Source organism: Zootermopsis nevadensis, unplaced genomic scaffold (genome assembly GCF_977971745.1).
Source record: "Zootermopsis nevadensis isolate Lab colony 2312 unplaced genomic scaffold, Znev_1.0 Znev_ptg000007l, whole genome shotgun sequence".
NCBI classification, from domain to species: Eukaryota; Metazoa; Arthropoda; class Insecta; order Blattodea; family Termopsidae; genus Zootermopsis; species Zootermopsis nevadensis.
In genome coordinates, this window is record NW_028259139.1 from 4,384,871 (window position 1) to 4,408,505 (window position 23,635).

Consider the following 23,635-nt stretch of genomic DNA (forward strand, 5'->3'; position numbering starts at 1 on the left):
GAGGTAATACTTTATACTGTAGGATTTAAGGTTTATAATGAGGCTAAATATAGTTTTAGACACTCAATATTTAATGTTGAAAGTTCAACAGTTTTATAATCACCATAATATTCTGTTCCCAATAAACAAAACGAAATAACGTAGCGTTTGGCCTTGCACGTAATAAAATGCAGTTACTTCCTTTTTCCGATGACCAATGACTGTGAACTGTACATTCCGTCATCAAAGATGGCCGGCGTGAGTGTTTTTGCCTGCAGCGCAGTCGGTGCAGAAGTACAAAACCGTTCGGATATTGAAAAAGAGCGCCAGGCATGAAAATGGCTGGTGGAAGCAGAGACACCACGGAAGTGACATTAACAGATGACGACGATGATGAAGAGAGTGACAGTGATGAGGAACCGCACCGAATTACGCTCCAGGCACTGCAGCAAGTACCTGCACAGTCTGTTGTTGTGGACGATTCCAGCGACGTTCACGTCGGCCCGCGATTGACCTACAACGGACCAGTCATTGTCAATCAGATTTTACAGCTGACTGGTGAAGGCAGAGGTTTAAGCGATATTTCACAGCAGGGACTCCTGAGGCAGGCCATTACTGCGCCGGGTAATACTGCCGACCCGCTCAGTAACAACACGAAAGGTAGGAAGCGTCAATAAAGCCGATTTTTTTAGAAAAGGCCTTGTTGACCCGTTTTTATCGGCTGTAATCATCAGTGTTTCTGACGCATATAGTCTGCCTTGCAAATTGTTATGAATGTTCCGGAGGAACTTAGGCTTCCATCTTCAGGGTAGAAGTAAATCACATCTGCCGTAAATATGGATGCAGCAAATTGAAACGAAAACGTTGGTAATCACCAACAAGACCACACAGAATCACAACCTAGAAGATCACAATCCACATTTTCTCAACAATAAGAACTTCTTCCCAAACACTACTGTCAAATGGCTATAACTTCTGCTTTATATTCAGGAGGTCCTGTTTTCAAATCTCGGTCCGATGATAGGCTATCCTGCCTGACTTATGTAAATGTTCTTATCAGGTCTGACACAGAAAATGCTCGAGTAAGACAAAGTTGTGCTTGTTTCTTGTTCTTGACCGTGGCACTAGGCGAAGTGAATGATCAGCTCCGCTTTACGAACAGCGAAAGGCCCACCGATATCCTCGGATAGCAGGTTAGGTGGGCCTGAGAGCCGGTCTGGACGCGGTAGCAAAAAGAAAATCTCCAGTCTGTTCTCGGATTCAAAACCGCAGTCGTCCAGGCAAGTCACTTTTGACTGACCGATGGCATTACATCCTCCTTATTTACAAGTGTCTCGAGGTTCTTATCTGCTTTTCTCAGTCAGAGTTTGTTTACGTAGATAATAAAGAAGATCCACAAGACTGATAGATAACAAAACGCAGAGCATAGCAAACCCGCAGAGGGTGTGGAGAGTTGACATGAAGCTGTTGAGGGGTTCCACCCGTCATAGAGGCAACGCCTTCTTCCAGTCACCACTCATCACGGGGTCGGGACCATCTGTTCCACCCCTACGCATCCCCAGGACTCGTCCGAGAGGTATGGTCTCACAGAGCTCGTTTTAAGGATTCTAGCCTTCCTACAGTTGTCACGTATTATACAATTTCAGGGAAGACCTTTAGGCTATCCTCTCTACAGTCAGTTTATGATAAATGAAGCAGTGAAGCAAAAATGTTTAAAAGTCAACGTTAAAATCATTTAGTGATGATAATACAGGAAGCTGCGTAAATTAAATTGCAGTGAGCTCCAGTACGCTTATCTATAATTTTGTGAGCAAGAAACTAACGTCATCTTCAAACTATTTTCGAATACCTATTGAGAATTCAAAACGCTAAGATGCAAACGCGCGTGTGAAAAGCTTATGAGCTTTGATAGTGACTGCATTCAGGCACTCTTATGCATTGTTACATGGAAAAAAAATTTTTTTTATAAAATGTGAATCATTGTTCTTTATAACGTTCACTCGAAATATTACCCTTTAGTTTTGTCCGATTTTAACCAAAACTGAAATAAGTCGATACGTTTTAATAACAGTAGTAAATTTCAAGTTTAACGAAAGTTCGTCCAGCTAATCTCGAATGATGAAGCAAATAGACATATTTTTGCAACTTCGTTGCGACCGGGCCTAAAATGACGATAATATGCCTTCCACAACCGAATATTCTGTGATGAACACCCGTATAACATTTCTCATAGAATCTTATCTCAATGTATTTACTACGCCTTAATGACGTGATTACAAATTGGCACAACACTAATAATAACTGTCACCACGGTTCCCTCAAAAGTATTTCGGGCTGATTTCTTATCCAGAGTGTCGAATAGCGGTCGATGTTCATCGTCTGGGTTATAACGCGGTGTGGGATTGTAGTTACATACTTCCGCGAGCAATTTATATTTAGAGTTGCCTTCCTAGTTGCCATTTAGTATGTCCGGCCTTATCTGCGTTGTGCTGCCTATTATGAAAACATCCGTAGAGTATACCTTTATTATTAAGGACATAAGAGGGAAGTATAAAAATAATACCTCTGGGTTGAATGGCTATAACTAAGTATCTTGGAAGAAGGTAATGCCTTACAACCTCTTTTTGGATTGTATTGGTCCTGAATCTCGGCCATCTTTGAGTTTTTTTTATCTCCTTCAAATGGGGCAGGATGGCTTCCTTCCCAATCGTGATCGTTATCACCTTTTCCATCATATCTGAAGCAGTGGTAACAAAATCCATGCAGCTGAAACAGTGTTGTTTAATTGCGTAAGAATCAGTGAAGGGAAGACTGGAAAACAGAAGTGTTTATAATTATCTCTAACACTTGTAAATTATGAGGTAGAAAGATACGTGTGACAAACATGGAACAAAGTCCCTTGAAATATGCTGAGGTAAGGATAATTACTTTCCTTATATACTTTGACTCATACTTGTATTTACTCCCAGCTTTCTTTTAATTTTACTTTCGGTACTCTTTTTCCCATCTTTTATCTCTCTCGATTTTAAATTCAGAGTATGACTGCTACATTTCAGTTCTGAATGGTTTATCTTCTTTCCTTGAGGATTATACATAATTTGTTTGTGTAAATTGTAATATAATAATATATAATTTGTTTGCGTCACTCACTACTTCACGACCAAGACCAAGAAACCTCCGAAAAGGAGGCGGCTAAAACCCACAACAGGGTTGTAGAGCTGAGAAACAACAAACATATACATAATTTTACATATTATTTTTTATATTGGTATGAAACTTAATGAGTTCTAATGGCTGGACATATATTGAAGGGTTCATATTGTGGTCTTCTAGTTAAAGCCTTGCATGGTCTCATCAGTAGTTATCAAGCACTTGTGATTCGACACTATGTAGCCTTAGCTACTGACAGCATCATTAAATAAGCCACATACAAATCCATCACAACAAATGGTAAGCCTATTATGACAAAGCATACTGAACTATGTCCTACAAAAGTTGTTCCTAATTTGATGGCAGATATTTTCATACAATATTTCCTTCTTTCAGAGAACCAGTTTAACAATGAAGTTGGGACAAACCCTAATGCAGCACTCCGGGACCATGCCGGTGCAAATTTGCATCGGCAGACCACCACAACTCCAAAGAAGTCTGTCATCGTGCGGCTACTGTGGGTTTTTATTGTCATCATTTCATTCACGACTGTGTGTTTGATTACAGCATTTGCAATACAGAACAGTCAGTATGAGGAGCTGGTGTCTGTTGGCATGAAGTCCTCGTCACATTTCAATGCATCAGTTAGTGTGGGTAAGTGTTACATAAAACGAACACTCACTTAACAACACTGTGCATTTTGGGCAAGATGTTGACACTTGCGAGGCTGGATCATTCCTGGAATTGGTAAACAGAGTCTTATAATAATGCTTATGCTCACATGTGTGTATAATTATTACACCTTGAAAACACAATGAGAATTTTGGCCAACATGCCAAAATTGGTTATGAAGTAGTGATATGTTCATGTATTTTTGTATATCTACAAAAGTATGTTTGTTCTTAATTCAGTGGTTCTTGGAGTAACTTCCAATAATCACAAGTAAAAATAATCGTTCACCCATGGTCTGTAATATCCCTGAGGGACAGATAAGATTAAGAGGGAAAATAAAATATAACTAAAGAAATTAAACTGTCAGTACAGTAACAGTGAACTGCAGAAATATAAATAGCATAGGTCCTTCTTCTGAAATTTTGTGTACATCTGGTACCCTTAAGATAAGTACTCTCCGTTCAAAACCGTTTTGCAGGATTTGATCCAATGATGAAAACGCCAAGTTCAGAGCCCTTCCGACTGACTGGAGGACACTATATCTATTCCAAGCAGGACTTGGGAGCTATCAAGGAATTGTGCAGTGAGCAGCTGGTACATCCAACTCCTGTAGTTGTCATCTCCCACACGACGACTCGACAATGCACCAGTTTTGATACGTGTTCAGAAGCCGCGAGACTGATTCAGTTGAATATCATTGGCAAAAGAGGGTCACAAAACAGTGCTAATGCAGCGGACATTGGCTACAATTTTCTGATAGGAGGTGATGGAAATGTCTATGAAGGTAAAGGATGGGATGAGATGTCCTCCCATAGAACACCAGAAGGTATACTGGGAATTTCTTTTATAGGGAATTATCATAAAGACAGGTTAACATATGGACAGATAGAAGCAGCTCAAGAACTTCTTGCATTGGGAGTGAAGTTAGAAAAACTGTCACCTTCCTACATATTGGTCGCACACTACCAGACTGCGTCGACAGATAGTCCAGGAAAAAATATTGTAAAGGTTATAGAGAAGTGGCCTCATTGGTCGCCCAGTTACCGAATTACATGATAATGTTAAATACGTGCAGTTGTGATTTTGCCATTCAAGGGAGATATGGATTCTCATACACGACCGTCTTCCAATATGCGGCTCACCTGACCTAAAATTGTATGTGCAGTTATATCTGTTCGCACATTTATGGTGTAATACTGCCGAGGACCATGTGCCACATCGTCATTTACATCTCTTTAGTTGTAATACCGTCGCAGTTACATGGACAGTATCTGGCAACATACTGAAAGTGACCACTTGTCATAAAAAAATTGACAGTCTGAGGGGTCAGAGGCCAAAGGTTTATTACCCAGTAATCTAATTAGTCTCACAGTGAAATAAGTTATATAAGTTATGTTCTATCGTAATTCATATATAATTTTCATTCACAAACATCATCCAAGGTAACATTTTATAAAATTATTTCCTGACATGATTAAGCATTACTGCCATCATCAGGAGCAGTACCAAATACAATAATAAGCATAGGAACTGTTAAATTTACAGACGTCTGTCTTCTGGGCTGTTGCACCGTGTAGTCTGGTAGAAGTTTACCGACGTTTCAGAGGTCCTTGCTGCCTCCATCATCAGACCCTGGACCTGTTAAACATCGGCAAACTTCTACCAGACTGCACGGTGCAACAACCCAGAAGACAGCTATCTTCAAACTCACTACCCTGAAAACCTGAAATCCTACATTTTAAATTTATGGTATTTTTTTTTAGTCAATATAATGTCCAAATATTTTATGATTTTCTCAATTTTCTTTGTAAATTTAAAAACCAATTAAAGTTAATATGTGACATTTCAAGTGTATGGGATAACCATTATGTCTAATTCTCTGGAAATATATATGATAACCACATGATTAAATTGTTAATATATGCTATTTGTTGTCTATGTAACTTCTTTATGTTATCTTGACCCTTTTACTTTAATTAACATTCAAAACATAGTTGGACTTGTCACATATTGAAGGCATGGTCATAATCTCTTGTTTTTGTACTTGATTCTGTTATCTTGTGCCTCTGCCCCACTTGCTGTTATTTTAAGCCTGGTAGTGATTGTGTTTATTTTTCTGTAACATCATTTATGGAGTATATTATTTATTGTGCTGTCTGTGTTATGTCCTATTATCCGTAGATCATACCTGTTACCAGGGTGTTCAGTGTGTGGATTGAGTGCCATGCTCCATGGTGCTTTTGAGTAGAAATGAGATTGTATCTAATGGATAATGAATAAGTCTGACATATTTTAATTCTTGATACAACAATATGGACACAACAGGAATTATTCTGTCATGTTAGTTTTAATTTTACGTTATTTGTGTATTATAAAGTTCACGTGCTTCAAAATTGTCTACTCTAAGGCCCACAGAATTGAACCTTATGACACCAAAATATACAGTTAAGTTTCCGACATGAATAACGTCTCATGCCAAATAAAACTACCTCTAAAAACATTGACAAACTAGTAAAAAAGTAGTAAAGTTTACAACACAATCATGAAACTATTATAATTCATAATAGTGGACTTATTTATAGTACACTTTATGTAGGATGTACATAAATTTTTACAATTTAGGTTAAATAATTAAGAGGTAAATAAAACTTCTGCAAAAGTAAAACCATGTTAATTTTAACAACAAATATAACAACGATAACCATGTTCAGGGTTTATTTGTGGGTTTGAATCCCATTCATTGATATTTGTCATCATCTGAGGCCTTGCAGCGGGCTGATCACTCGTCCAGGGAGTCCTACAAAATGTGTCAAGATTTTTCAAGGTATGTATATGATTTAGTTAGCAGATTAAAAATATACTGTGTGATTAATTAATAAATCAGTTCGCAATTAGTATTGAATTTTCTAGCAGTACTTTTCTTCGTGAACTATTCTTTGCAGTGGAAGGAAGAAGGTTGTAAAAATAGACACCTAACAACAGTTTTAAGTAGATTATGAAGTGAACTTTTACGTTAAAGTCAACATACCACAATGCAAAGAAATCAATTGATACACAAAACATACGTTTATTGGTATATTTTGTAGGTTAAGAATTAAATTTCTACCATGACCAAGATACTAATTGAAAGCTTGGCGACTTGCGACACTTGTTGGCGATGATTCGAAGTTGTCGCATGGATCACGTAGAGAACTTCCTATTAGTCTTTCCACTATCTAGTCATACGTACAAAATTTAATTTTTCGTTCTGAACAGAGGGAAAGCTGTGTGTATGTGTGTGTGTGTGTGTGTGTTGTTCCTTAAACCACTCTTTCACGTTACTGTATTCCAATCCAAACAAATGTTCGTCCTTGGTGACGCTAGTTACAAGTTGGTGCTTCGAGAGTGGGGATACCCCATCACACAATCTTGCAACGTCCAACTAGAAATGTCAGTCTGATGGAACTACTCTTGATGCGCGTGCTCTGTGCTTTCGGCTAATCATGGTTGGGTGAATGGGTGTGTAGCTCATAGCGTGTATGAGGAAGTTTGTTCTGTAGTGTTAGTTGTTTGACCAGATGTAAAATTACAATTACACGTCGAGTCTAAAGTGGCGATGCCTGTTTTGTTGTGGTTGAAGTGAGCATATGGTTGATTTTCAATGCCAGTCGACAACAACATCAATGATACGACAATAAATATGACTGCGTCCATTCCGAGTAGGAAAGCGGATATGCAGAAGAAAGACGTACTCGCAACTGATGACGGAAGCTGTACACACTCTAATGGAAGTAGTACCTCAGAAGACGAAGAAGATCCCGACTATGAAGGAGTTTCGACGCACGAAGTGTCTGAAGTTTCGACAGGTGCGTTATGCCTCAGTGGGTCCCCATCCAACTTCCACATGGAGAACAATAGTGATGTTCAGATTGGCCCCAGACTCCATTACAATGCCCCAGTCACTATCAACCAATTTGTTCATGTGCTGGGAAGCAACGAGGTCTCTCCAGATGGCATTCTGCAAGAGGCCGTTAGGGCGCCCATACACGGACTTGACGCAGAAGAAAGTAACATATCACAAGGTACGTTTAGTAGCTGTTATACTTCGAACGACAGAACCTCGCGAACCGAGTTTGTTACACGTGGTTGTACGAACCTTGCTAAGAAAAGAGGCTATTCGTTCTCGAGCTATTTATCTCGATTTTCTTATTATTGTTGCATAAACGAAGACAGCTTAATGGATGGAAGAGATGAAAAATTCTTACATAATTTTGGTTATAAAGCCTGAAGAAAATAACCACTTGAAAGACCTGTGAATAGATGTAGGACAATATTAAAATGGATTTTGATGGGAGTGGATGGATTAATTCATTTGGTTCAGAATCGTGACCCCGTGGTGGACTGTCGTGAATACAGCAACAAAGTTGTATGTTTCATAAAAGACGTAGAATTGGCTAGCCGAGAAACGATTAGCTTTCCTAGAAGGACAATTCGGGGTTTGTTTTAAATAAAAAGTTACAAAATTAATTTCGTTCGTACCATTGTTGCTTTTGAATAGTTTCGCTCTTTTGATATCTACTATACCTGTACAAGTACCAAAGTCCTAAACTGGCTTCCATTGTGCATGTACAGACCTGAATATAATGTAATTGTTTTTAACTGCCACTGGTAATTTAATCTGCTCGAGAGCAATATACACATATAAGTTTCTGTGCTAACAGTGGCTGTCTGTTGATATGAACGATATGTATTGCCTGCTTACAAGATTACACGTTGTGTATTAACGACTTTGCTGTTATCGATAATGAAACAAGTGAGCGTAGTGTAAGGAAAGTTTTGGAGAATCATATCAAGTTGTGAAGCTGTTTCCAGCATTGTAAGAAGGTGAACAGATTTATGGCTATCGTCTTAAATTCTTGAACATTTTGTTGGTTGGTAGTTTATTTAACCCTTTGAAGCCCTAAGGTTGTCTAATTAACATTTAAAAATTAAGTTATTGACAAAGAAAACAGCGTATAGCGTTTTCATAACGAAGACCATTGGTTAATGCTTAGAGAAATAATCACTATTTATTCTAAGAATCATGTGAAACTCATATACACTGTGTTCAAAATGCAGAGGTAAGTGGTGCATAGGTACGATCTGTATTATTAACCCACGATAAATAAAAATGCCAGTGTTATTTAGTATATTTATAATTTAATCGGGAGCATAGCGTTCATGTTAACCGTGTTATCCCGGCTAAGTCTTAAAAAGCCGACAAAATAAATTCTTCTGTCTTACTTTTGTGATTCACTGGAACAATGTTTCCATGAAATACGTTGACATCAGCAGAATGTTTAAAAATAGCGTCTGGATAAAAACGTTAATACTATGAATCTCGTCTTCCGAGAACTGTTCGTAGACGCGTGTTACGACAGCATTTTCCAGTTTGAACTTTGTAATGGGAACGTGTTGCGTTTTTTTAAGTTAGGAACTGGATTTTTAAATTTGACTCTGGGTTTTTGAAGATGTCAAACCGTAATTCGGTCAGTTGATGACTGTAGACGATGGTTACGGCTCCAGGAATTTGCTCCTACATGTTTGTTTTTTTCTGGTTTTCGATAATGATCGATTATGTCAGTAGTTAATTAATCCAGTAAATCAGTTAACTCTTACTGTCTTCATATATTACCCATAATGTAACGTGGCAATGGTAAAACATTACATAATGAGGGGCTTTAAAATTTGTACCTTTCACCAGATGTTATTTCGATAATCAGATCAAGAAGGAGAATGTGTAGAACTCATAGGGAGGTGAGAAATACATTGATTTTTTTGTGTTAATGGCGGCTACATGTTTCGATATATATAAATTGTCATCTTCGGACTTGTTATTTCAGTTTTTAAGTACAGTTAGTTTTGCACATGAATTTTAAAATTATTCCCTGGCTTTTTTTATTCTTCACGGAATATCATTGAAGTTACTAGAATAATTATACTGGGATTGGACAGACATATATCGCCTATAGTAAATCAACATTTTGATTGGTTAACGTCATTAAACAAACCCGAGGAATAGTTGGGAGGAAAATGACAGTCTAATTTAAGGATGTGAATATAATTGGAGAATCCATCGTCAGGCTTTTGTGATTCCGTTGGTATCATTTATATGAATTGGTAAAGGCTTGTTAAGGGAAACTTAACTTTGGACAGATGGTAGAACCGGCTGCTGACTGGGAAACCGAACAAGCCGTTTGTAATGCTTGCTGCTACTAGAGCAATTGTTTTGTGGGTGTCATATTTACATGACCTTCGGAATTCCTATGAGATAAGCATAGAATTCATACTGATATTCATTTGTAAAATATAATGACTAGCGTGGAAGTTTCTTTTTTGTAACAGTTGTTTTAATCCTATTAGAAACTTCTGTGCGAAATAAAAAAAACAGCAAGTCTTAAAATAGGACAGAAAACAAACTACTGCAGAAGTATGGGTATGTAGAAAGAAATGTACACAAAAGAAAATCATATATTCTGTCGTACATTTTGTAAATGAATAATATGCAACATGATTCTCGTCCACTGCCAAACTTTATGAACAAAGCTGTCCCCTCACGTCTGCGCTCGTAGTGTTTGAGAAAAATGTTATGAGGGGAATATTTGGATGTTTTAACAACAGAATTTTTCTCATGGTCACCCTGAAATATTCCCATCAGATCTGCGAGTAAATATAATTGCCCACCCCTGACTTGTGACTTACGTATTTTGTATTTGTCATTCAAGGGTTGTGACTCATTTCCCGTCTCAGAGCAAGGTCGTTTGTGACAGAGTTGCTGTAGTGGCATGGCAAAATTTATGATGGGCTAATTTCTAAATTAGTAACTAACTACTTAATTAACAAAAGTGCATGACATAGTCTTCCTCGGTGGAAATGCAGAAAATAAGAACCAGGGCTCGACCCACCGCATGCCTGTGCCAGAGGGAGCAACAGCGAAGGCCATACACGCATGCGTGTCTGCATTAAAATACAGGTATTCCAAAAAGATGTATACACGATTCTGGCTAATGTAATGGTTGTAGAAATCATTTTGGGGCAACCTGTACTGCGAAAATTCATTGTGCTTAAAATCTTAGAAACAAGTACGCTATATATATAGTCGATTATAACTTGCTTGGAGTAGTGACTGAAGTCAAAGCGGAGGTATTACGTAATTACTTTTCTGTCTGGCATCTGCTGTGGGAAACCTTATCAGTGTAGCAAAGTTGGTTGACGTTTGCGCTTGGCGAGTCGTGTAAACAGAGATTGAGAGCTTTATTTACATTGTGCATGAGAATCATAGCAGTCAGCCGCGTTTTTTTTACGATGTCTATGTTGCCATACTGCATACTCGTATACTTGTTCGAGAGTTTCCCTCCATGGGCTGAAGTTTTAGAATTGTACCCGGTTTGACCCGAGGACCGTTTGGTCCGAACCAGCCCGAATGAAGCCCGATCTATTTATTTTTAATTGCCATTAATACTTGAATGAATTATTTAACAACGCTCTAAAAATGTCACTGATTGTTTTACCGTTTGGAGAACGGTTCATAGATGTTGGACATTTTGTTTTGAAACATGGGTGTTCCCCATTGCGATGGACTTGCTACTGTAACCATGTTTTATTTTCGTTCTTATCATCTTGAATGTAACCATTGAGAATTGGACCTGTGTTCGTATGACATTTCTGATAGGGAATGATCTCTGAAATAAGACCAGTGAAGTAACCAGACTTGTGACGTAGAAGCATTAGGAGAGTTAACTGTGCGGTCTCTTTGGCATATAGGGGTTCCGATCACTTTTTTATAAATTACTTTTTACTGTCACATTTAGTTTGGTTCATGTTTGTATATTTTGAGTGTCATTACATTAATTTGTAGATGCAAATAATCGCACTAACACAGAATTAATTCTTGTAACAGAACAACAGCGACCATGAAATTTTTTTTGTTGGTTCTAAGCAACTGATTATATATAATGATCCAGTGACATATAACAATATTTTCTAGCAGAAGAATACCAAAAATTCTAAAATCTAATTATTCAGAACCCAAATGTGAGTGTTTTTAACTCTCTGTCGTCTGTTTTACAGCCACACTGATTGGCTCCATTCAGAATCCTCATGGCGAATCTCATCATCATACTGCAGCCGCAGCAAAGTATAACAAGATGGCCTGTCTCTGCCTTCACTGGCGGATCTTTCTGCCAACTCTGGCTGTCATCGTGCTGCTGGTGATAATTCTAACAGCCATTATCATTCACTTTTCTTCCAGTAGTAGAGATGATCTGCCGAAACAGACTTTTTATCCTGCTCCCGAAGGTAATGCCTGATACAAGTTCTCAGTACAAATTATATACACAGCAGTCTTCCACTTTACTCAACTTTCATGCCTGCCTTCAATTTCAGAGTTTAGTAGAATGGAGTTGACACCATTTCAATTTCCTTTTCGGAATGGATAATGAAATATACTTGTCATCTTATAATGCATGAATGTGTGCTTTGCTTTCTAATGTGCTCTGATCCTTGTTGATTGAAATGAAAAACTCTATAGTTCTTAAATGGGTTACAGAACAACAATGAAATCCTAATACAACACTGCCAAGAGGTCTCACCATTTACAGCAAAGAGAAATTGAGATATCTGAAACTAAGATTTGAAAGACAAATGCTTCATTGTCAAATCGCATACAGCAACGTCAGCTTGCTGCAGGCTGCATGTTCTGCTCAGACGAGGGACTTCCAAGGTTCGCACATGGGAGGTGGTCTTCACCTTACAGATACCGATTACAGCTTCGTGGTAAATGGGATTGTAAACGTGTATGAGGGAAGAGAATGAGGCTTTGTGAGGCATTGTAATATCAGAATATCTGTCATTGGTAATTTTGTCCATGATTTGCTAAAAAATTATCAGATAAGAGCAGTGCAGGAAGTTATGAAACTGTTAAAGTTTACGAAAACTACAAACTATGTGGCAATGAATGACACATGCCACATTTAATCCTGGAGTGGTTGTGTATGATTCATTAAAAAAAAAAAGACCATGTCTGGAGACCTACACGTGGTGATACATGTGCTCTTATCATAAAAGTGTTATACTTTATTTAACTTGTGACAGATTGAACTTATTCACTCACTCTTATCATGACTGTTTCCAGAGTTGTTTACGTCCATTAGAAATAAATATGCCATATTTTCAGAGTTTTTTTTTTGTTAAGTAATGTAGACTCTGTTCCCCGATAGGACTGCAGCAGAATTGAGATATCTTAATTTTCTTGCTGTCAGATAGCAACATTTTAGTGTTTATTCCTTGTGGTGATTTATGTGATCATTGCACACCCTTTCCTTAAAATCAATAATGAAGACTGTCTTTGGTCGAAGAACTTTATGCAGTTCTAAGAAGAGAAATTGTCTGAAAAACCTTCAGAGAAGAACTGACATTACAGATTTGATGAAGGGTCTTGAACAAACAATGGTGTGGATTTTTCCTTTAATTAATTGTGTTAATTATGTTTCAACAGTCATAAATAAATTATTTCTGATTGCTGTCAGCTGCAAGATGATGGACATCTGTTCATATGTGTTAAGTGCGTACTAAATTTTATGTGACGCCTTGTGCCATGGAATCTCCAACTAAAATCAAGAAGTACTCATTATTGTGCCATTAATAGAATATGAAATGTGAATTTATGTTTTATTTTAATTGCCTATTTTCTTAATTTAATGTGAATCTCAGAAGTACATATTAAATTTAATCTTTCATACCTGGGAAATTACTAATGATAGGACTGCATGAGAACTTGACTGCTTTTACTTACATTGTGGACCTAATTTGTAAGGCCAATATACCTCATAGTCAATAATATTATGGAGCCACATTTATGAAATATCAAACATAGGAACAGCATTACTAACAGACAGATTTCAGTAGCTTCATATGTATACATTACTAAATCTTGAATATGCGTTTAAAAGCTTTAGCCAGTACACAATATCTTTAACTTTATGCTGTCTATTTTCAATTCCTGTATTCTTTCTTCTATGGATCTCCAGTCCGTATTCGATCCATGACCTCCTCAATTCTCCTCTTCCATTCGGTCCTCTGTTAGGTCCGTCTGTCCGAGGCTTTGATTGAGGTTTCGAAACATCTTCCTTTTTACGGTGCAAGGTTGTTAGCCTTGCGACCAACCCCCAACCTGGAGGACCAGGGTACCTGTCTTAGTCTGACCTCTCCCCCTCGACCAATCTGGCTAGGGAGGCCCTACCAGTAGCTATGCTACCACCAGCATAGCTCTTGGGATCACTGAGGTACTCAAGCCCCACCACCACAGCAAGGTGCAGATACCATTAAATGAGGATTCCTGTATTTCCACACCATAATGTCTGACGTGTGATTGGGATAGTATCTGGAATTGTAATGGCGTTCTTAAGTAAGAATTTATCCTGTCATATAATTAAGGAGAGTAACTGCTTTCTTGTTTAACCTTTATTTTATGTGCATCAAGACAAGTGCATTGCATGCTAATCCTAGCTGGCAGCCTGTTGGTATCGGGGTGTGAATCGCCAGCTGCGATATGGTAAAAGTTTAGAGAACAAGATGTCATTGTACTGTCTGTCATTTAACTTGCTTCTGATATTAGCAGTGCCACGAAGGAAATTTGACACACTTCATGCATGCTCTGCTCTATACTACCATTCAAAACAACATTTCTCCGTTGTAAACAGTGTATGAGCATTTGCACACGTAACAGCGCAGTGAACTCCACCACGCAGAATGTATGTTGATTTACTGTCCCATTACTTTAGTAAAACCAAAAACAGGCAGATTCAAAATCACTACCATACATTACAAATATGAAGAAAATTGACGTGGACAATACCTTGTGTTGTTACAATTTATGAATCACAGTCGAATGAACTAAGCTGATTTTATTTTCTTTTATCCAGTAAACACTGGATGTTCAAGGGGTGCAAGTCTCTGAAATTATATAGGTTATGTTAATTCCAGGGCTTGTAGTAAATACATCATATAATTAAAATCGAAACTTACATTTAACTTAAAATGTAATGTAAAGGAATTTTACTTACATTAGATGAAATGGTAACACTTTTACTACCACGTCTGTCTGTAATTTGATCTCTACTAATCACAGCCTCTAACTGCACATTCCATATTTAAAATTGTTATTATGAACATTATTTACTTATTTGGATGACTTATAATAGTGTCTGCTTATTCATAATATTGTGCCGTACATTTTAATCAGTTTATTTTTGACAGTCCTGCATTATTTACAGATCCAGAACCAAACCCCAATACAACACTACCAGGAGATCATGTTATATACTCCAAAGAAGACTGGTATGGTGTAGCACCAAAATTTGAAAGGCAGCTTAAACACCCAACACCATTCGTTGTCATTTCCCACACAGCAACGCCAGCTTGCTATAGTCCAGTTGTTTGTGCAGCTCGGATGAGGAACTTCCAAGATGTACACATGGGAGACTCTCATAACTTTCCAGATATTGGTTATAGCTTCGTGGTCGGTGGCGACGGAAATGTGTACGTGGGAAGAGGATGGGATGCCACAAACATGCATTCTGGTTTTGTGAAACGATGTAATATCGGAATATCTTTCATTGGTAATTTCGTTCATGATACACCAACAAATGGTCAGATACAAGCAGTGCAGGAACTTATAAAGCTTGGAGTGAGTCTAGGAAAGATTGACAAAAACTATAAATTGGTGGCAATGAACGAGACATTTACCACATTAAGTCCTGGAGTGGTTCTATATGGTATTATTGCCAAATGGCCTCATTTCTGGAAGCCTAGTCATGATGATATTGGTATGTGTCCATATACGGTATAGTGTTAGGAATGTGTGGTAATTTCTGTAAAAGTTAGGTAAGATTTTAAGTTTTCACGGCAGTGAGTATGAAGATTTCTGTCTTCTGCGTTGTTGCGCCGTGTAGTCTGGTTGGTGGCCAAGTGAAAGACTGCTTTTTTTATGGCTCAATCCTGAAGAATTTGAAGTCCATTATTTCATCAAATCCACTAGACTAGTTATTTTTAATATGCAGAAAGGGAATTTTATAGGATTATGATTGCAATAAAGAATTTTTAAACACCTGATAATTTCTCTAAACACTGGACTGGTACAAAAAAAAATTTCTCTCTTTCTACTTTTGGGGATGGTGAAGTTTGACAGCCTGGTGTATGACACCATATTTTAATTGACATTTCTGTACCGATGTTTACTTTCACATCCTTTGCTCCTTCATGAATATATACTTTGAGTGATGGAATTAAGATGGGCTGAACAAGAAGCATGCAAGGAAGAAACAAGAAATACATGTACAGTTTTTGTTTAGAAACCCATGTAGAATACCTAGGTGGAGATGGATAATGCTAGAATTAATCTTAGGGAAGTAGATCATGAACATATAAATGGCTTCAACTGGCTTCGGAGATCTAATGTTGCACATCTGTATGACTTAAGAAACTTAAGGTTTCATAATAGCAGCAGTTTGGTGAATCATAACAGCAAAGTTCTATTGGTCTGCTGTATAGTTAGAAGAGAGAGGTAATTGCACCCATTTAAGAAAAAGTTTAAAATAAATTCAAATTAAAAATATTTTATTAAGTAGAGTATTAAGAAAGATCATGTCTTCATTCCTGTATACATTCAAGAAACAACTCATATTTTATTACAGAGCAGTTAAATAAAAACTTTTCGTTGGTAACTAGTACCCAATGGGTATGGGCAATGAAAGAGGTATTGGATTATGGTTTTCACTTATCACACAAATGATTATGTAACCAATAGAACTTGTAACACATCTTAATCATAGTTTATCTTGCATTTCCTTTTTCTCTTAAGAGTATATTGGCCTCTTGAGCAATTTCTGTGCATCCCTACATTCATTCAGTCTCTGCTTTACTTGCCTCTTTAGAGATCGCTGGTTTTCAAGTTTCTTTTGGCATTGTTTTCACAGGACTCGATGTCCATATTCTAGATTTTTGTTGCCGTGTTTATTAAGATATAATGCTCCACAAGGTGATGGGACAGAAGAAATAGCTGCTGTGGTACCACTGTGGAGAACTTCCAGTTGCATGAGTGTTATGTTCTTGATTTTTTACAGGGATGTCCGTTAGATCATGCTAATGGTCTTGGAGAGTTTCTGTCATGGATGCATCGGCTGTTTCTCCACGACTGCCATAGGACAGCTCTTGAATAGGAACATGTGCTTAATTTTCTCTCTTATCCAGCAAATTATTAGAAATTATGTAATCTTTGTTAGGGAAAGTAGGTTCAAGGCCAGGTACCACTTCTTTTTAAACCTCAGATAGTTTTTTCAATAGTAGCAATTCTGTGGAAAGCTTCCATGAAGATTAAAACTAACTCAGAAAGTGTGATCTTCAAGGGCCAAAGAATGGCATGTAGTTGCTTTGTATAATGGATGTAAAGCAGTGAAGTGTTTTTAACAGATATTGACATAGTATTTTGTCATTTAGCCACTCTCACAACAGTGATACACAGCACCAGGATATCCATCTTTTTCAAGCTTGGAAGAAATTGCTTTTCTGGTAGTACCACATATATGAACAGAGATGGGATATAGTGATCTACAGCACTGAAAGCACAACAAATACATGTGTGCCTCTTCTCCAACTAGTCATGATACCCATCTCTTTTATTCCTTTTGGTGATGTATGTGGCCTAGAGCGTGAAATGTACATGTTCTAATCTCATCTACAGTATTCAATTCTTTTACTTGGAAATTGTGTTTGACTGTCACAAATTCAAGATTAGAGTAGGACTTTTTCTTGCTGAGAACAGGTGTTTAATTTGAAGAAGTTGCGCTTTTTTTCTCTCCTTTTATATATATATATATATATATATATATATATATATATATATATACACACACATAGATAGATAGATTGGGGTGTCTTTTGAGAAAATCCATGAGCCAGTCTTTCTGTGCAAGAATGTTTGCTTTGGGAGAAATTTTCTTGTGTTGTTTCTGCATACACATTTGCCAGACACCTCTGTTTAGAGGGTGTAACCCCATAAGAAAACTTTAGCAATATGACTTACAATGTCATTTTCATCCTGTGCAGCAAAAACATATTTTCTGAGGGCAAACCAAAAATATTTCCTGCTTTATGTTTTGGGATATTGCAACCCTAGAAACGTTCTGATTTAACTGTCCATATCCTGTATCATAGATGGTTAAAACGTTAAAGGCTGCTGCATTGTTTGTATAACGTACAATATAGATGGGTTTCAGGGTTGCTGCATTGTTTTGAAGGCTACGGCATAATTGGAGCTGCTATATTGTTTCCACGTACGACTGCGGAGATGGCTTTCAGGGCTACGGAATTGTTTCCAAAATTATGGCATAGATGGCTGCAGGTATTAAGGCTGCTCCATTTTTCCACTATCCATGAGTATTTTTTCCTTTTTTACTCTGTAGGAAGCATCCGTAGAAATTTCGATTCATTTAATAGGAGATGGTTTAAAATAATAATAATATGAATTCTATAATTTTATCATTTCAGTATGTGGAGTAATGGCACTCTGCAAATTTCGGTTGCAAATGAACGAATCAATACGACTGTAACCGAAGTTGACCGACACAAAAAATTCCTGTTCGTTTCGTACTTGTTATGTGTTATGTTCGCCATGATGTTGCTGTGAAATTGTAATCTAAAATATTCATCCCGATGTTGGACTTAGGCCTTTATCAATGTAGTAATCACACTTTCATCAATAGTAGATCCCAGGGAAGCATTTCGTGGATACCAAAGAAAGCTTCAAACGTGTTTGAAGCTTTCGAGGCCGTATTCATGGAACTATGAACCTGGACTCGTTGTCTTTTACTTTGTCACAAATAAGTTATTTGGTTGCAAATTTAACAAAGAAAAATTATAAACAAAGTACTCAGGAATTATCATACGTAAGTACAATCAATGTCTAGCCTGTAATTATCTTGCTAAACCGTGTAAATCCTTTGCAGTGTAAGGATTACGCTTGTGGTTTGCAAAGGAAGTGTTCATTGCTTTGTGGCTAACGCAGCGTTGTAGTTGTTTAAGCCTTAATTTGTAGTATTGTGTCCATTCCATATTGTATGTTTGTGGCTTCAACTTGTGTACAAGTGCTAGTAATATAAATGCATGCTTTCTTTTGTGGTTTCTATTAACAATGTTTTCATTGTATTGGTGCATGTTCCACCATTTCCAAGGTGGTGGAATATAAAATAAAAATCCAGTGCCATAAACTCTTTAATTGGGAATTAAGGTTGTTATTACCTCAAATCAGGAGTGTTTATATTCAGTTTATAGTGTGAACATCTGTTATTTGTAGAAGTATAGAAATAAACTACTTACACTTCTGATTGATTTATTGTGGGGTTGTCCTGGGTTTGTGAAGCTTCATGATTTTTGCTCTTCATCAAATACCATGAGCTCAAGAAGGTTCATATGAACAAAACATGTTCTATTCTCAATGGAAACAGACAAAATGTTTGGAGAGTCTCATGGGTTGTGGCTACTTCAGACCTGGGATTGATTAGAGGATTATACATTGCATCTGCTGGCATGGTTATATGTAACTCTCATATCCTGGATCCCAGCAGGAACTACATGACCAGCTGTTAAGTACTACAAGATTTTCCCAATATGAGTCCAGTAATACTCAATAAAAACAGAGTAAACATATCTATATTACAAGTGATACTAAAAATTATGTCTCTACACATATACACACTTACATTCTACCATTTAATTAAGCTGAAATCCATCGCTATGTTGCTTTGGCCACTGACGATTTCAAGATTCCAGTCTCTTAGTCAAGGCAACTCATTTATTTCTATGGTGTTTTTTCTAATGTAGCCTTTTAAGTTGTCTAGTTTTTCTTTGGTTAGCATACAGCATTTTGAACAGGTTTTTTGTCCAGAAGTTACACAATATACCTGACTTTGTTAATAAGTTTATGGATGATTATTTTGCTTGGAACAGTGATCCCTGATAATTTATGATGAAATTGTCTGTGACCTTTCCTAACAGAACCATATTTAACATATGCCTACAGAAATACATGCTATTAACCATATCTACATTCATAACAGTAACCAGTACTTCACATGATGTTAGTCACACCTGCACTGTTATATGATTAATTTTATCGGCAGTTGCTGTTAGTATTTGATGATGAATCTTGTGGCTCCTGCTGGGAGCTGGGATGAGAGTACTGGATGTAAGCATACCAGTACCGCACTGTAGAGTGGGGTGGATTTAACTGGCTGAGGATATGGCCAAGTTGCTATCCATTGAGATGAAATCTTAGGTTCTGTATTGAATCCATTGAAGGCATGAATAACTACCTGTTCCTGAAGAAAGACACATTTACATTTTAAGTGTCTGTATATGTCACATGCTTGTATGTACATGTAATTTGGTTTGATTATGATAAAGTTGCCTTATCTATTATGGCAGTGACACGATGCAGCACGTTCATAAATGTGTTGAATGCACCTTAAATATTGTTTTAAAATAATAAGATCAAGTAGAAGTCTGACCAACTTGGAGCTGGAAAAATTTGAAAGTTTTAACAAAATATTTTATTTCTTTGCTAGTTGGTGGCATTATACAGTCTCGAGGCAGATAGACACTTGCTGCGTTGTCTCTTCTCACACATAGACTTCAGTGCTGAGGGGAGCAAAACCAGCAGCAGCAAAGATTTCCATCAGATCCAGCTGCTGGTCCAGGAGTGTGTGGCCTTGTTGACAAAGCCCACTCTCATCTCAAACCTTTGTTACGCACTTGATAATCCTCTGCATCATCAGAAGGTATGGTATCTTGGTATTGTCTGTGTATGTGCGTCTGGATTCTTAAGTGATGTCTTCCAGTTCCCAAATCCATTCCCCTCATTTCTAGATAATTATTCAAAATTACTATTTTTCTTTGTTCAGGAAGATATGTGAAACAGAAAGTATGCTACCTGACTGTTAAAAAGGCCTGTTGGTTAAATTTCCAAAGAAAGGGGGTGTCACCAACTGCAGTAATTGGTGAGGAATTACAATTGTCAGTCCCAAGTACAGTGTTCATGCATGTAATACAGAACAGAATAAGAGACCACATTGATACATGTCTGCAGAGAGAACAAGTCTACTTTAGAAGCAGTCGATTGCGCACAGACCGGATAAACACCTTAAGGATCATAACTGAGCAGAGCAGTGAGTTTATAGCAAACCTATATCTTGTGTTCATAGACTTTGAAGAAGCTTTGGACTTATTATTATGATCTTGAGGATGAAGTGAAATTTTTAGGACTGAAGGTGAATTCTGGGAAATCAACATGAATGTCCAGATTCAACTGCAGTTAAGCAGCAATTATATTGAAGCAGTTGAAGGGTTCACATGCCTTGGCAGTGTACTTCCAATAGATGGGGGGGGAGGGGGGAGGTATTAGGCAGCATATTAAGAAAGCCAGTGCAGCATTTGTCCAGCTGAACCCAGTGTGGAGAGCCAGGGAGATCACAACTACTATACTTCAAATTTTAAGAAAAAATGTCAAAATTCTTTATCTCTGTGGCTGTGAAACCTGGGAAGGCACCTCTGATATCACCAGTAGAATCCAAGTCATCATAAAATCCTCCACGTTTTTTGGCCAACTGTAATATGTAATGAAGAACCAGTCGCAATCCATATTAAACACAGAAAGTGGAGATGGATCGGGTGCACACTACAAAAGAAACAGGACACGGTCGAGAAGCAAGCACTCTACTGGAACCAACAGGGTAAATGAAAATGAGGAAGACCAAAAATGAATTGGCGGTGAAGTGTGGAGGAAGAGGTGAGGAAAGATCTGGAGGCAGCTGAGAACCTCAGCCAGGAATAGAATTCATTGGTGCTGCTTTGTAGAGGCCCTGTGATCTGGAAAAGAGCAATAGGACTAAAGGAAAACAAAAGCTATTTTTCTTGCCTTATTTTTTTCCAATATCCATCACCATTGTAGGCATATCATTATTTATATATTTATATGTGCCTTTTCCACATTAACCTTTTAATTCCACTTTCTCCTGTACCTGTATTATATAAGTGTCAGTTTCATGTTTGTTTATTTGTTTTCTGGCACTTACACATGAGATGTTTAAGTGGATGTGGATCATGGGACAAACTATGTATTTATATTTGTACTAGAAACAAGTATTGTATTTGTTCTATGATCTGTTCTGCATCCTTGGCTTAGGCCTATGAAGGATCTGTGGAATGTGAATAAATTCTATTCTATTCTAACTGCATATTTTATCAGTGTTTTATATTTATATTACAGAGTAATTTTAATCACATATATTTATGTTGTAGCTTAAATATTTACATTTATAATGAAATATGGTGTGGACTAAATAGAAAGATATGTTAACAGAGAAGGGTTGAAGAGATAAGTGTGGAATGGATGGGAGAGAAATATTTGATTATGGGGTAAGTATGTGCAGTTTCAGATATGTATCCATCATCCCAAAATCCAGAAGGTCCTAAAAATCTGTAATTTTCCTGGTGATTTTTAAGGGGCATTTTCCTACACTTGTCATTCATAAAAGTGGTGCATCTCAGTTCTTCCCCTCTCCATGACGTGTGAGTGGTGCCACTGTGGGTGGTCTTTTTACTGCTAGTAGAAGTCAGCTTGCTTGTTTGCACTAGTTTAGTCATTTCTTAGGAAATACTGGAGGATTTGACAGTTAAGTTTTTATTTATTACCCTTTAAAATATCTAAAAGGCCAACATGTTCTTAGGATTGTAGAAATACTTGTCACTTAGCATAAAAAAGAAAGTTGAGTTATTGATGAAGATTCAAAATCCAGGCTTTTCAGATAAAGGGTCAAATACTTTTTTTTTACAGTTAAAGGAAAGGATGGACTTGTAATGTATTTTTGTTGTGTTTACTTTTATTGATTCTATCCTACTGACCTAAGCCTTGATTTTTAACTGTTTCAATACAACCTAAAATAAAAGTATGGATATACAACTTTGCAGTCAAAATAGCATATTTCATGTTCAGATTAAATGTTTTAAGAATCCTTTCAGTGCCTGGCATAAGGATAACGAGATAATATGCCTTTAACTAGCGTAACCAAAGCTACTGTAACTTAAGATAGAACGTTGTTATTGATCTTCAACACCGTTATGAAAATTGTTTTGATGCCATGTTGGAATCACCAGTTAAGATGTAAATGCCCATGTTTTAGTATATCTGTTCTGGTAGGAAATATTTTTGGGACGCATTTGGATATTGGGTAGAAACTGTAAATGATTTTGTTTTTGTTATATATCTTATGCACTAATATGACTGACTGTATTTCAGACTCTGAGACCTTCTGCACAGCTGTTTCCTCAGTTGAGCAAAGTATTGAAACTTACACCAGTACAAGAAGTAGTATTTGCCCTAGCTCTTCTGCATTCATCAAATCCAGATACACAGAATTTTGCATCACAGTTTGTGAAACTGAAGTTACCTGATTTAATACGATCATATATTGATACTGGTAAGTTTTCCAGTTGTGGATTAATTTTATGTAGAGAAACATACTTTATAAGATCAGTGTTTATGGGATTGTTATTGGTTCAGTTATTCTAAGTCTATTTGCTTCTGTATCATACATTTATGAATATACCAATCAGCACGAGTGAACAATTTTGATGGATGTTATTTTCTTAAACTTCATCCTGTATTTTGTGTGGAACCTTGCAAAGTGGTGAAGGGGGTGACAGCTTTTGTAGTGAAAATTCATTGTATTTTGTCACATTGACTTGAAGAAGGTTAAAATAGCTC

At 37.2% G+C, this 23,635-nt stretch overlaps 2 protein-coding genes across 9 annotated transcripts in view; both read left to right on the forward strand.

Moving 5' to 3' along the window:
• Window positions 1-96: 96 nt before the first annotated feature.
• On the forward strand, window positions 97-15,925 carry LOC110830684 (uncharacterized). The gene is made up of 6 exons (XM_022065885.2): window positions 97-639; window positions 3,526-3,783; window positions 4,280-4,854; window positions 7,436-7,862; window positions 11,890-12,117; window positions 15,093-15,925. The coding sequence occupies exons 1-6, from the start codon at window positions 312-314 to the stop codon at window positions 15,665-15,667; spliced, it is 2,391 nt and encodes a 796-aa protein (XP_021921577.2). The 5' UTR covers window positions 97-311; the 3' UTR covers window positions 15,668-15,925.
• Window positions 15,926-18,294: 2,369 nt separating this feature from the next.
• The window catches only part of Not1 (CCR4-NOT transcription complex subunit 1), a 42,455-nt gene continuing 37,114 nt past the window's right edge, over window positions 18,295-23,635 (forward strand). For 4 of the 8 annotated variants that reach the window (XM_022065875.2, XM_022065879.2, XM_022065878.2 and 1 more), the window contains exons 1-3: window positions 18,298-18,761; window positions 20,439-20,651; window positions 23,168-23,348. In XM_022065875.2, coding sequence (XP_021921567.2) covers window positions 18,660-18,761; window positions 20,439-20,651; window positions 23,168-23,348 — 496 coding nt within the window. In that variant the 5' untranslated portion in view covers window positions 18,298-18,659. Of the gene's footprint in view, window positions 18,762-20,438; window positions 20,652-23,167; window positions 23,349-23,635 lie in introns of all 8 variants that reach the window. The other 4 variants (XM_022065876.2, XM_022065880.2, XM_022065881.2 and 1 more) reach the window with 3 other exon arrangements.